A 15,911-nucleotide genomic window follows, 5' to 3' on the forward strand; every position below is an offset into this window, starting at 1 on the left:
TTTGTTCTTACACACACCTTTATACCCATATGGCTTTTCTCTAGGGTTGCAACTTGCCTTCTGTGTTGTGGCTTATAGTACCTAATGCGTAAAAGACAGACAGAAAGAGTAATTAAAAAAAAGTGTATGTCAGCTCCGACGCACGCCTGGAGTTTACTCCTTCAAATCGACTGTGTAAATAGGCACAAAAAAGGCTTACTAGTTTAAGAAAAAGATTATTATAATAATTATCAAATAGTATGGCGTTATTAGAAAACTTCGTCGTCTATCGGAGCCCTATTAGGTTTCGATAGATGGCGTTACGAGAAACGTAACGAGGTCATTCGTTCAGTTAATTTTACTCCTCATATTTTTTTCATACCGGGTACTTATATGACAATCGATTCTCAAAGACAACACATTCACATTCACAAAACAAATGCCCAAACCACGGAAGATATTGTATGATCAAATGCTTATCATGAGCGGAGATTGAACCCGAGACCGCTAGCACACCACCCAGGGCGGTGACCACTGCGCCAACGCGTCTTCGATTTCTCTATCAATTTCTACATACTGTTTCAACAGCTATTACCAGTTTTACTACTACTGATTACTACTACTTCTAGTTATTATACTTCTACTAGTCATCTAGTTATTGGGCCTTAAGATAAAAAATGACTAAATGTTGAAATCATTATTTATATAATAAAAGTGAAATATCTTTGTTCATTTGCTTAACCCGCTTTTATGTTTGCAATTTGGCAGTTAGGTACATACCTGCTTGCGCCTTTTGAAATTACGAAGAGCATGGTAGTAATAATACCGATACTTATAATTATATCTAATTATCTAGTTTACAACTTGTATTTCATGATAAAAATGCCTTAAACATTTAGTTTATAATCAAAAAGACCTTCTAGGTCAATTTTTTTAACTTAATATATATGTATTTACCTATTTACCAACAATTGTTTATATAATACTAGAGACCTCTGTCTGTCCATATTTTTTACGCAATAAGTAATCACCAACATATCATAATTATACTAAAACCTTCTTCTCCCGCTGCATCTTATGGTATTATTCCGATTGGTTCAGTAGTTTTCGCAGTATAACCGAACAAAAAAACCGGTTCTCCATTTTTTAGTATCTAGATAAGATATAAAGTAAAATGTAATTTTTAAAGAATTAAAACAATTTCACGATCTTTTTTTTCTGGAATTGTTGAATGTTTATGATTATGTAAACACTAGAGTGTAATAAATCTTTGAGTGCAAAAGACAATAATTGTATTTGCTCGCAAACGAAAAAAACCGACTTCAATTACATCGACAAGTAATACAACGCAGGGAGATGAAAATATAGTGAAGTAAATACGCGTTATCAAAGATTACTCAAAAAGTTGTTATCGGATCTCGATGAATTAAATATGACCACAAGATAAACATCAGCTTTCGATAAAATTAAAAATCATCAAAATCGGTACACCCCAAATAAATTTAAGTGGGACCAAATGACACACACCACCATTCGATTAAAAAAAAATTGTCGAAATTGGTCCACCCGGTCAAAAGTTCTGATGTAACATACATAAAAAAAAAATACAGTCGAATTGAGAACCTCCTCCTTTTTTGGAAGTCGGTTAACAAATCTGACTTACTGTCACATTATAAATTGAAATAAAAAATATATAATAATGCAGTAGTTTAATATTAAAAAGTATTTAACTTTATATTTTCTCGTTACTTCGTCTGCATATAATTGGATATTTAAATAGTTTACTTTATTTTTAACCGACTTTAAAAAAAAATGCAGCCGAATTGAGAGCCTCCTCTTTTTTGGAAGTCGGTTAAAAATGTTAAAAAACGTTGAAACGCCAAGGAACATTTTAATGTAAATTAATTAATAGTCTCTGTCTGTGATTTTAAAATAACTGTGTTTTTTCATGTGCATATAATTTTATACGATACTAAAATACAAACGAATGATTTTAAAATTTTTGTTTGTCTGTCTTTCTGTTTGTCCGAGCTTATGTCCAGAACGGGTAAACCGATTTTTTGGGGCTTTCACTGGAAGATTGAAGAAGATAGAGGAGGTTGTGGAGCAATATTTAGGCTATTTTTCATCCCGGAATTCCTGCAAAAGCCGGATCTATGCGGAACAAACTAAGATTACTGCGCGATAGTAGCTTCCGCCCAGATTATATGAAATAACAAAAAGAAAACTTATTAAATACGATTTTTGCGAGCAAAAACAACAAATTCTAAAATGCTTACATTATAAAAAAGTATAAAATAAGATAGTAAATAAATAAATAAAATTAAAATAATAAAAAACATTCTGCATACCAAAAAATTTAATTTGTTTTGGCAAGTATTTTTCGTTAATTCCTTATTTACATTATAAATTAAAAACTATAGGCCGATCACGCTTCTGAGACACATCTACAAGCTGTTTTTTAAGGGTCGTCGTGAATCGTGTGGCATCAAGATTTGTTTTTTTTTTGTTATATTATTACTTTTTATTATTTTTATTTGTTTGTATTATTACTGTTCGGCAGATTATACAGACGTCAAAGGAGTATAATCAGCTGCTGCGTTTGGCCTTTGTGGACTGTGAAAAAGCCTTCGACCCCATCGAGACCTGAGCTGTTCTGGGGTCTTTACAGCAGTACCAAGTCGATTGGCGTTTTGTGGAGGTGCTGATAAATCTTAATCAGATGGCAATGATGTCAGTCTCTGTACATTTGTGCGTTGCCGACACTACCCCCAATCCCCCCCAAGAGCCCTGGTCACCTTATTCATTACAGGAACACAACACTACTTGTAAACAGTATTATTATTAGCTTTATTATTTAGCTGTGATCTTCTGTGAGATCGAGGTACATCCCCAGTCTAGTTGTTTCAGAAATTTTTATCTAATAATTAATACTGAATCACGATCACGTTAAAACAACGATTATCCAAATAAAATCTCCGATGCAAACCAAATCGCGTGTACAGGTAGTATAAATTATAATTAAGAATAGCTCGTTAATCAATTTTATTTGACAGCTGTAATATTGTGATAAAAATAAGAATTTATTTTGTATTTAAAATGCACTAAAGATTTCTTTGTTAATAAAAGAAGGAATAATTCATATCTTTGGTACGTGTATGTCTAACCTAATATGATAAAGAGGAATTATTTGATTTATTGCTTTTTTTGTAATTGATAAGTTTAAAAACCATTGCCCTAAGTTTAAGAACTTTTTTATCGGCATAAAAGCATTATCTATAATATATATAAACGCGAAAGGTCATTCATCACGAAATCTCCGAAACTATAACACCTACAAACTTGAAATTTGGCAAGTAGGCTCCTTATAGGACGTAGACATCCGCTAAGAACGGATTTTACGAAACTCAACCCCTCAGGGGGTAAAATGGGGGTTTGGAAGTTTGTATGAGAGTCCCATGTTTTTGACGTAAGAGACTTGAAATTTAAAATGTAAGCTCTATAGATAGATGGTGAAAAGGTGTCCAAATAATGTATCTTTAGAAATCAACCCCTTTTTGGGTTAAAACGGGGGATAGTAGGTCGGCTCATTGATCACAAAATCTCCGAAACTATAACAGTCACAAACTTGAAATTTGGCAGAAAGGCTCCTTATAAGGCGTAGACATCCGCTAAGAACGAATTTTACAAAATTCGACCCTTAAGGGGGTAAAAAGGGGGTTGGAAGTTTGTATGAAAGTCCCATGTTTTTGAAGTAAGAGACTTGAAATTTAAAATGTATACTTTATAGATGATGAGAAGGTGTTCAAATAATGAATCTTTAGAAATCAACTCCCTTTTGGGGTTAAAACGGGGGATGGTAGGTTTACTCACTCATCACGAAATCTCCGAAACTATAACACCTACAAACTTGAAATTTGGCAAATAGGCTTCTTATAGGGCGTAGACATTCGCTAAGAACGGATTTTACAAAACTCGACCCCTAAGGGGGTAAAACGGGGTTTGGAAGTTTGTATGAAAGTCCTATGTTTTTGAAGTAAGAGACTTGAAATTTAAAATGTATGCTCTATAGATGGTGAGAAGGTGTCCAAATAATGTATATTTAGAAATCAACTCCCTTTTGGGGTTAAAACAGGGCATGATAGGTTGATTCACTCATCACGAAATCTCCGAAACTATAATACCTACAAACTTGAAATTTGGCAGGTACGTTTCTTATAGGGCGTATACATTTGCTAAGAACGAATTTTATGAAACTATACCCCTAAGGGGATAAAACGGGGGTTGGAAGTTTGTATGAAAGTCCTATGTTTTTGAAGTAAGAGACTTGAAATTTAAAATGTATGCTCTATAGATGTTGAGAAGGTGTTCAAATAATGTATCTTTAGAAATCAACTCCCTTTTGGGGTTAAAATGGGGTATGGTAGGTTGACTCACTCATCACGAAATCTCTGAAACTATAACAGCTACAAACTTGAAATTTTGCAGATAGGTTCCTTATAGGGCGTAAACATCCGCTGAGAACGGATTTTACGAAACTCGATCCATAAGGGGATAAAACGGGGGTTGGAAGTTTATATGAAAGTCATATGTTATTAAGGTAAGAGACTTGAAATTTAAAATGTATGCTCTATAGATGGCGAGGAAGTGTCCAAATAATATATCGTAATCTATATATATAAAAGAGAAAGGTCACTGATTGACATCACGAGAACTCAAAAACCGCTGGATGGTCCATCCATCCAAGATGGACAAAGATGAAATTTGGGAGGGAGGTAGATTATAGTTAGTAGACGTCCGCTAAGAACGGATTTTGCGATATTCCATCGCTAAGGGGGTTTAATTGGGGTTGATAATTTGTATGAAACATATACAGTAGCAACAAGTTCGCCTGATAGGTTATTCATACTGCAGCCTGAAAATAAAACTAAAAATGTGGTGTATAAAGAGGTTTTATAAAAATAACTATTAAATTATACTAAATTGTGCCTTTGAAAAAGTTACTCAGAGTGATAAGCATTTCAAGTGACTGAAATAAAAAAATAATTTGCGTTAAGCATCTTAATAGTAATGCATATCTTCATAACCACGCTGACGTAGTCGCGGGCAACAGTTAGTGTATTATAAAACAAAGTTCCCAAAAGCGTATGTGACCGATTCCCTCAAAATCTACTTAACGGATTTTCATGCGGTTTCACAAATGGAGAGAGGGCTTCAAGAGGAAGGTTTAAGGAACGGCAAAGCCGATTTTGATGAGAGTTTCACTGGAAGTTTGCCGGGAAAACTTTGTGACAAACTGATTTCAACGCGGGCGAAGCCGCGGGCACAGCTAGTACCTATATATAATTGAGTGAAATGGAATATATTTTATATATCATTATATCATTATGACAAGTGGTGTAACAGAAGTACTTAGGTACTTGTACGTTTTTATCCCACTGGGGTGACAAACAAAAGTACGGTGCCTGCAAAACCAGGAGCGTCTTAGTCCCGTTGCTCACCCGCTTTCAACAAAGTGCTCTCTCCTTTCTCTTAACCTCTACTACGTGTTCACTAAGGAAATGCACCACTACTTGAAGTTAGTATTATTTAGCTGTGACTTTTTGTAAGTTTAAACTTTAGCTCTAATCTTTGCACTAGATGTAGGTACAATATATTTGCTGTGCCCGACCGAAGAGCTAAATTTATAGGATGGGCTTCTCTCAACCTGGAAATACTCGCGGAGATACTGGTCGTTTTTTGGCTTACGTATAACCACATTTTTTTTACAAACGTCAAAAAAAGAAATTAATAGGTATTTACTCTCATTTCAGAGCTATTTTTGTTGTATGGAAGGAACTAAGTAAATATCGGTGTATATTGACATGTCAGAACAGTTAAACACTCGAGTTTCTATTTTCGATAATTTAGAATAATCATCATCATTTGTTGTCAACCGGCACTTATTACTTAATCTGTATTTAAAGCTATTAAAAATGTATTTAACATTGAGTGCAGAAGTTATTTCGCTTTATTTTTCAAGTATTCATTTATATATCATGTTTAAAACCATGCTTAATAAGAAACAAAATCTGTAGGTACATTTAAGAAAGAACATTTTACCATATTATCTCCTTATTAATTTACACAGATACTAAATTGAATTGCTTGGTTTGCACTTGTTTTTACGACTATATACAAAACCTTAAATTCCAATACAAAACGTGTAGTAATATGTTTAAAAATATTAACAACATAACGGATATTTTGTACGAGTTCTAATGAAGAGGTTGCAATAAGGAGTTTGCAATATTGCAAGGAAACTCTTGCCAATAATTACAATGAATTTTGAATCTGTCTTGCGTAACGAAATGTGCTTATTTGTACAGAAAATTGTCAATCAAGCAAAGGAAAAGTAATAAAAGAAAGGAAATCTGATATTTATGTGGGGAATTATAAATATAAACCCATGAAATTTTATATTTTCGTACATTCTAAAACCACAAAAAAAAGTAGGTCAATAATAAAAATTATTTAACAAATAACCCGAAAAAAAATTAAAAAGAAAAAGAATAGACATCACTAATAAAAAATATGTAAGCAGCAGAAAATAAGATATTAAATAAAAAATTTAAGCAATAATCTATTAATAAACTTCAACTCGAAATAATAACGAAAATAGAATAGTTTTGGAATAAGTTCTAAAACATATTGGTAGGTGTATTACAGTCACTATTGTGACTAACCCGTCTTGTAATTTTCATTAAAGAAAGAAGTACTAAATATAATAGAGCTTAAACAAAAATCACATTCGTCGGTTTCGAGTTGTGTCAAACAGTGTTCTTTATAATCAATATTTCAATAATAGGCATATTTACCATAAGGTCAAAATTCCATGGCCCGGGACGGCACCAGCCTAGTACGAGGGGCGGCTTCAAGCCGAGTTTAGCTATTGAACAATAATTAACCTATTGATAATATCTAAAAAAAAATCATCATCATCATTATCATCATCATCATCATCATCATCATCATCATCATCATCATCATTCCAGCCTATTGCAGTCCACTGCTGGACATAGGCCTCCACAAGTTCGCGCCAAAAAATGCGTGAACTCATGTGTGTTGCCCATAGTCACCACGCTGGGTGGTTGGTGACCGCAGGGCTGGTATTGTCGCACCTAAGATGCTGCTGCCCGTCTTCGGCCTGTGTGTTTCAAAGCCAGCGGTTAGATGGTTATCCCGCCATCGCTCGGCTTCTTAAGTTCTAAGGTGGTAGTGGAACCTTGTTATCCCTTAGTCGCCTCTTACGACACCCATAGGAAGAGAGGGGGTGACTATATTCTTTGTTGCCGTAGCCACACAGCACATGAAAGCAAAGAAAAAATCATTATAATAATAATAATAATCTTCTGTATATTAATACGTGAAGCAAAAACTTTGTACCTCTTTTTATGAAAATTGCGCGAACGGAGGAGTATAAAACTTCGTGCACTTACAGTTTATGTAGAGAAGCAGTGCAGAATGCTAATATTTTTAAAAAAATATGCATAAAAATATATTAAATCAATAAAAAAAAAAAAACATTACACACACTACCATGTATTTGAAACGCAGATTACACTCTTTTGTTAATTATCAAAGTCTGTAGTCAAATTGTTTTTTTTTTAAGGTTCTTTATTTTCATTATATCTTTTTGGTTTTTTTAAATTAAAATTTTTAATGATGGTCGAATTTCGACCACTGGACGACCACTAGTAATATCTATAAATATTTGAATTGTGTCACAAAATAAGGCCTTATCAAAATTTTGACCATTCGTGGTAAGGTTTCTAGAACTAGATCGTTCCGTTATAATAACAAAATGAATGTGAGTATAAAAATCGCGAGAGAAGAAGCTAATGTCAAATCCGCCGTTTTCTATGGGTATCGTGCGGATATGCTTGATTAATGAATACATAATATTTTATAAATTAAATTATAATAGTAATTATATGTGTAATACAAATAAATATAATATACACAAATAAATAATGAGTGCTAGACAGCTTTTTTTACGTGGGGAAAAGCCATCATGGATACCCTCCGGCGCGGGCACCAGAGGGTTATGTCTGACTCCTACTGACTAAAAAAGCGGACAACTTTTCTTTTTCTAGTTTTGAATATTTTTAGATAACTAAGTTTAACTATTAAGTTTGCTGATTGTGTAATTTTTATGTAATATCTTTATTGTTATGCATGTGGTGTTTACCTTTAATTAGTTATTACATTTAATTTTGTAATATTTTTAATTAATTTTAAGTTATATTAGTGTAAATAACTGTAGGTAAACCTGTGAAAAAAAAAACCACTACGTGTGAGCAGTCGTCTGCCTGGGTGGGGCGAGATGGGGTCGCGCTAGCATTCGTAACCTCATCCCGGCGGTAGGCCCGGACGAACCCTCCGGGCCCCGAAATGCTAGATACTACACACGAGCGTACGTACTAGGGATATGAAAATAATAATAATCGATTAGTACATACGTAAAAAAAGAGCGAGCAAAGCATCGAGCATTAAAAAAATCCAAAGACAATAATCGTCTATTTATTAATCGATTTTATTCCGAAAACTCACATCCTTGATACATACGTTGCTTTTACTTTTCCCTTAATTTATGGGGCGGCAAAACTTACTGGCCCGAGGCGCTGAATTTTAAAATACCCCACTTCAATTCAAATACTACATTTCAAGCGACCTTCAACAACATTGTTGTTAAAAAATTAGCTATATCAAAGGTATTTAAAATAACTTATTAGTAATATTTTTGTTTATAATTTTGATTTTGATAGACGATAGTCTATTCGCGTTAAGAAAATAGTAGTTAAACATGGGTGTCACTTAGGTCAGCCTTGATTTTATTTTATATACTATAAAGGTGGTAAACTTACACTTACTTACTCACTACACGAACACAACGCTACAAGAGGGTAGTACTATTTAGCTGTGATCTTCTGTAAAGTGTATTTGGAAGATACCTATTACTGTGGAAAGGAAGTAAGGAAATAATAGTAGGTAAATAAGAACGCCTGTCTGAATGCCTACTTCAACAGGTCAATTTGAACAAGATGTTCTAAATTATTACGATTTAATTGGTCAAGGGACGTGGCTAAGTTACATGTCAGCTATGAAACACTATTTTCTTAACGCGAATACACTAATCTTCAGATTTGAAGTGAAGTGTTGTATATTTACGAAACCTTTTGGAATTCAATTAGATGCAATGCTATGATTATTTTATGCTTTGCAACTGCTGCATTTAGCACTTGCAAAATTCAATGGACTCTAAAAGGCGACCACATCAAATATTAATGTAGGAGAAAGTAAAAGAGAATGTATTTCTTAAAAGAAATAGTTGAAGCTACGTTTAAAAAAATGATCTTTTTTATAAATCTATAGTTTTAATTTTTTTTTCAAAATGATTGATATTTATATTTTTTTTCATAAAAAAAAAAAAACTACTTGAGGACACTATTTTATTTATCTGTTATCTTCTGTAAGACCGAAATTAGGCTACTTTAAATTTTGAGCAAAGCATTTCCTGTTGTGCCTTACCTACTTAAAATAAATACAACAATACCGCATTATTGCAATAAGTGAGGATTAGCAAGGTTACTGAGGTGTGGCCCTCATATGCGAGTACTTAGGATTATAAGATTTGAAGTTTCATGTGATGGTTTTATTTAAAACTTTTAGCTGATTTTAGCGCTTTTTTTAGGAAAAGAAAAGACATTAAAACTATTCACATATTCAAAATTAACAATTCTTCAAAATATAAACTGTAATTAACTTAACTTTCTAAGTACCTATTTTTTACGTTTTTCCATTTTTTTTTTTTTTTTAGTAAAATATTTATTTGCAGTGACATGCATTAAATATTTGTAGGTGTTTGTTTAAGTCAAGGGAACGGCATTGATACATTTTTCTTTGTAGACTAATTTCAATAACAAACACCCAATGTAAGCCAATATTAATTCACCTTTCAAATGCTTCTACTGTTTCACAACACGAAATATAATAACAGATTACATTTTTGCTTGATTCTACCTCTAAGTACCTAATTGTAGATAGATATTTGCGTAATACTTTATAGGAATTTTACTATTTGCTAACCGACTTCAAAAAAAGGAGGTTACTCAGTTCGACCGTGTATATATATATATATATATATATTTCTTTTTATGTATGTTCGGGGATACCTCCGACGTTTATGAAGCGATTTTGATAATTTATTTTTTTGTTGGAAAGGAGATATCCCTCGTTTGGTACCATGATAAGGAAACCGGGATCTGATGATGGGATCCCAGAGAAATCAAGGGAAACTCTCGAAAATCCGCTTAGCTTTTTACTGGATGTACCGATTTTGATGATCTTTAATTTAATCGAAAGCTGACGTTTATCATGTTCACATTTTAATATCATCGAGATCTGATTAGAACTTTTGGAGTAACTAATCTTTGATAATGCGTATTTACTTGACTATTTTTTCGTCTACCTACGTTATATTACTTGTCGATATAATTGAAGTCGGTTTTTCTTCGTTTACCTGCAAACACAATTATTTAGTGGAATTTTCCATCAAACAATGTATCTAGATCTTCCCCTTTTCTTCTACTGTTGTTATTACACATACTTTATTATTAAAAAAATGATTGTGCTGTAGACCACACGACTAAAACGTAACTCTCTCATTTTCTATCTTCACTAACTTATATCAACCTCTCTATATAGCGTAGCGCAGCTTCTGTCATCCCACAGCTGGTCATAAAATTCTTCCTTGATATAGGTATAGCAGAAGGATTTTGCTTAATATTCCACCACGCTGCTTTACCGCGCGGGCATACAAAAGAATAAAAACAAATGAGTCAAAAAAAATTACCACCTTATGTAATACGGTAAATGCTGGTATAAAATTTGTTACCTAGCCAACCTTGATCTTTTAACATTGTATGTGTTCTGTGTTAATACAAAAACACATAAGTTGCTCAAAAGGTTGAGTAAACTTCATACAAGCATCTTGTAAATGACATCTCAGATTAAGATATGTGATGTGTTCCATATTATTTCACAGTCTGGTCAAGGTCAATGACATTTTGAATGAACCGCCGAACTTTTCTGTCATATCCACAAATTACCTAACATTTGTGCGTGTTACAAAGGTGACATTACTACTACAAGTACCTACTTTACTATATTACAACTATTTATACAGTACGTACTATATTACTACGTTTTATTAGTCAACTTTAGAATTTAAAAATGGTGTTGGCGGTCTACTCTAAACGACAACTTTTATCATCCTTCTAGAATTTTCGGCAAATATTTCAGTTTCAAGTGAAGAACTTCATATTAAGTTTCTAGTTTTAGTTTTAATGCAGTAAGACTAAGTTGATGACAATTATATATACTAGCGACCCGCCCCGGCTTCGCACGGTTGCAAAAGACTATCGGTGTTCCTCTACTAAGTTATGTATGTATTACACATATAATATATACGCTATATATATACTACCTTTAGAATCACTCTATTTACTAAAGAAAACCGTATCAAAATCCGTTGCGTAGTCTTAAAGATCTAAGCATACAGATAGCCAGAAGCGACTTGTCTTATTTATACTATGTAGTGATGATGATTCACACATAACTGAATGTTTTGATTATTTGCTGTTATCAACCGATTTCAAAACAAGAATATATATTAAAGATGAACAAGAGTTTAGATGATAAGAAATGGAATCACCATACCTATTCATCTGATCAGGTTATGACGATGTGATTTAAGAAAAATCGAAGAACATTCACAATAATAAATTGTGTATCAAACGTTAACGATCAAAACATGTGCATATTATCTGAATACCGATACCTATCTATGAAAAATATTTTATTTTTCCATTATAACAATAAATTATATTTATTTAAATAAATGAAACGAAATTAAACGTAAGTAACCTTAACCCCACTCACATCTATGTCAATAGATTATACATCAATGACTTTACATAATTGTGTTTACTCGCAAACGAAAAAAAAACGACTTCAATTATGTTGATCAGTAATACAAAGTAGGTAGACGAAAAAATAGTCAAGTAAATACGCATTGTTAGAGATATCTCAAAAAGTACGCATCAGATCTCGCTCATAGTTAAAAGGGACCACATGATAAGCGCCAGCTTTTGTTTCAAAAAATAATCATCAAAATCGGAACACCCAGTAAAAAGTTATGTCGTATACGTACGAGTAGGTCAACGAAAACATAGTCAATGTCAGATCTCGATTAAATTTAAATGGGACCACGTGACAAATACCGTTTCGGTTAAAAAAAGAATCGTTGATATTTTAGTCCACCCAGTTAAAAATTCCTTGATAACATATAAAAAAAATACAGACGAATTTATAGTCTCCTCCTTTTTTTGAAGTCGTTAAATATTTAAAATCATTAGGAATTATTTTTTAAATAAAATTTAGATCTTATACAAAACGTTTTAAAGGTCAAGAGTATTAGACATTTTTGTTAATAATCACAGTGAACTTGACCTAAAACGACGCATTGATAAATATTAAATAATAAATAAATAAATAAATAAACACCAGTACTCGCAGTTCGGTGCAACTTGACAAATATGAACTATTTATAATACAAAGCCTTCAAGTACGACCAATGCCGTCTCTTACGTACATAAGGACAACGATTTTTAAGTACTTAGATTTTTAAGTCAGGAAAAATGGTCTATTATGTTTCCATACCTATATTTTGTTTATAAATCGATATTTATAAATTTTATATATCTTATTTTTTAAACAATAAAATACAGATTGGTAAAGTTAACTGCAAGAAAAATTTGGAGCAGCTAAATATCTGAAACTTAAAGAATATCAAAACTAAATAATACTGCTACCAAATATTAATGTTGTGTACGTGTGTACCTGTAGTGAGTGAGATCGTGACATTACATTTCTTATTTTAATAAAATATATAATAAATAAATGTATTATATTATAAATTATATCTATAATATAAAAATGAGTCGCTGAATGTGTTGCTAAGCGCAAAACTCGAGAACGGTTGGACTGATTTCGCTAATTCTTTTTTTAAAATATTCCTTGAAGTATGAGGATGGTTCTTACGGAGAGAAAAATTCTAAAAAAAAAAAATTTAAATTTCCTGAAAAAGTCTAAAAACAACACTTTTCTATACTCCCATACAAAAGATTTGTGATAATACTTAAAAGTCAATTTGAACTTTAATACCATACGATAAAGTTTGTGTTAGGCGATACGAAGTTCGCCGGGTCAGCTAGTAATAAATAGATCTTTATATCATGTAATTAATGGCAAGTAAGATTAAGATTTTTTTAATTTTAATAGGTAGTTGTAGTTTCAAAATTAGACTAACAGAAATGGTCAAAGCTGACGAATATATTTGACAGGCCGTTAATCTTATGAAATACTTCGTTCTGGTCACATGGTTTATTTAACATAAAATACTACTAAAAATTATTGAACAAAATTACGTTTGACCACAATAGGGTTAATAGCTAACCATATAATTATCTTTATTAGCGGAGTGCCTGAAATTAAAACATAGCATTATTATCAATGTCCCCAATAAGAAAAGCGCAGGCTGTTGGCATGAAATAAAAGTCATTGCGTCATGGAATTAATTTTTATTGTATTCGTAAATAAAAGACTCTATAATTGTTGTTGTGTCGTGTTTTGAATAATTATATTGACAATAATATTTTAATTAATTAAAAAAAAATCTTAAACAATTGATATAAACATAATGAAAAAATAATAACTTAAATAAGGTTTTGTTTTTGCACAAACACAGACATTATAATATTAAAAGATGAATAGATTTGTGGAAACACTGGATTTACCTTTAATATTTATTACAAAAACGCAATAAAAATACTTGATTTTACATTTGTAGTGCCATCTAGTTTACCATATCATGATTACAAAGTGATATTTTTTTAGTATACTAATTTTCATTGAGTGACGTTAGATGGCGTTGTTTTTGTAGTAATCAAAAATTAAATAAAAAGCTGTAAAAAAGAACTATTTCATTTAAATACAAATTCATATAATAAATATTATTAAATTATAGGTACAATTAACTAAAAAGTTATTTATTGTCATTAATTGATGTTATTGAAAAGTAAATAAGTAATGAATGTTTTTTATTACTGTTATAGCAAATCAACTTTACATTATTTAGTATATTAATATTAGATTGACACCAACAGTTTATACTACGCTAACTTGGATTTTCATATGTAATAAAAAAATTGTTAAATTGCAATAACTATTAATGATTCCAAATTTCAAATAAGTTATTTTCAATAATATAAAAGGTATTACGTTTTTCCCTTTTATAAGCCTCTATTGTAAAGTTCACTTTTATGAGTGAGCTTAGTATAAATTGCTGGTGTCAAGATGTTTGGAATTTTCGTTCATTTACAAATTGATGTTTTATTGTAGCGCTAAAAGGACTAAGTTGATTGTGCCAATGTAGGGTAAGAAAGATACAAAAATTTCACAGTAGAACAAGATTGTAGACCCCATTTTATTTGAAGAGAAATAATTAATCAGTTGTCATTATTTAACCTTAACATAAAACAAAGCTTACATTATTTCATTATTCATTATCAGTATTTCATCTCATATGAATATCAGTCATTTAGCAATGAGGCCGCCCCTTGAATTTTTTTTTTTGGGTAAAATCAAGTGTTAAGCAAATAATCACTTGGAGTATGAGGGATTTCGTTAGAATTAATGACATAAAGAGAATAAACTCATGAAATCATTGGATATAATTCATTCAAGGCCAGATTCAATGGTATTATTGTTCATATTAAAATTTCCACTATGACTAAGGATTGTGTTTAGCTGTTTTGTGAGTCTGGACTGTTGCTACTCGAACTCTCGTCACTACTATCCTCATCACTAGATGATTCTTCACTTGATTCATCCGAATTGTCACCCCGTGCCGCCTTCTTAGCCATTATTTCTTTGAATTTTCGCACTGTAATCTTTCGCGGCATGATTTCTCTTAAGAAATCTAGAGTATCATCCTCTTGGACTACATCTGCTATGTGTTTATATTCAAGCAAATTGTTTTTGCTGTTTTTGAATGCTCTCTTCGCTAGATCCGTTACGAATAATTCCTGAAATAAAATTTGTATAAAATAATATGAAACGTGAAGTTACTTTGATCATTTTAATAGTTTGTTTAAAAGATACTTACTGTTACTTTTGTTACTAAATATAAAGGTTCTGGACCAACTGCATCTACTTCTGGTGAACTTTTCATAATAGTTTTCACCCTTGAAAGTGGTAAATGCAAGTCTTTTTCTGCTTTAGGTGTCGACATTTTGTTTTGTATCTTAATTTTTTATCTTAATTTCGGAGCGGTGTTTTATATTTGATTGATTGATTGGTTTAATGGGTTTCAGTTGTGCCAGTGCAGTACGGTTGATTTCGTCAATTTCACGTACAGGGGATAATACACAAAGGAGATTGATCAATGCGGTTAAGATAACAAAAGTTTTTGAATTTTAAGATATTAAACTTACAGTGTCAGTCAAAAAAGCCGATGTTCGTGTTTTGAGGTTCCTAAAATGCTAAAATGATTAAATGACAATGACGTTTAAGTTAACGCCGTTTCATTTGACGACATCAAGATTATTCCGTTACATTTATTTAAAAAAAAATCTAGGCATTCAAAAGTTAAATCCATTTGCTCGATATTATATTAATAATTTTAAAATGTACAATTTATAATTTCAATATTCATCCACAATATTAATATTTTCTTCCTAACATGACATACGTATCGAATCTTATGTATAGTGATATACGAGTATATAAATTCCAATGGTGCAATTGACCTAACAGTCGTAACTTATAAT

General features: G+C 31.8%; 2 protein-coding genes across 4 annotated transcripts in view; one reads left to right on the forward strand and one right to left on the reverse strand.

Annotated features, from left to right (window-relative positions):
- The window catches only part of LOC123658013 (low molecular weight phosphotyrosine protein phosphatase-like), a 479,256-nt gene that overhangs the window by 398,986 nt on the left and 64,359 nt on the right, over positions 1-15,911 (forward strand). The gene's annotated exons all lie outside the window — the stretch shown is intronic.
- LOC123658052 (chromatin accessibility complex 16kD protein) lies at positions 14,535-15,644 on the reverse strand. Its single transcript, XM_045593538.1, has 3 exons — positions 15,576-15,644; positions 15,248-15,385; positions 14,535-15,167 (listed from the first exon to the last, which is right to left on the reverse strand). The coding sequence occupies exons 2-3, from the start codon at positions 15,371-15,373 to the stop codon at positions 14,886-14,888; spliced, it is 408 nt and encodes a 135-aa protein (XP_045449494.1). The 5' UTR covers positions 15,374-15,385; positions 15,576-15,644; the 3' UTR covers positions 14,535-14,885.

The sequence above is a fragment of the Melitaea cinxia genome, chromosome 1 (genome assembly GCF_905220565.1).
Source record: "Melitaea cinxia chromosome 1, ilMelCinx1.1, whole genome shotgun sequence".
Taxonomy (NCBI): Eukaryota; Metazoa; Arthropoda; class Insecta; order Lepidoptera; family Nymphalidae; genus Melitaea; species Melitaea cinxia.

Coding starts and splice junctions, on each gene's coding strand:
- LOC123658052 (XM_045593538.1), bottom strand. CDS start 15,373: ATGTCGACACCTAAAGCAGAAAAAGACTTGCATTTACCACTTTCAAGG. Junction 15,168..15,247: donor ATTTAGTAACAAAAGTAACA/GTAAGTATCTTT, acceptor ATTTTATTTCAG/GAATTATTCGTAACGGATCT.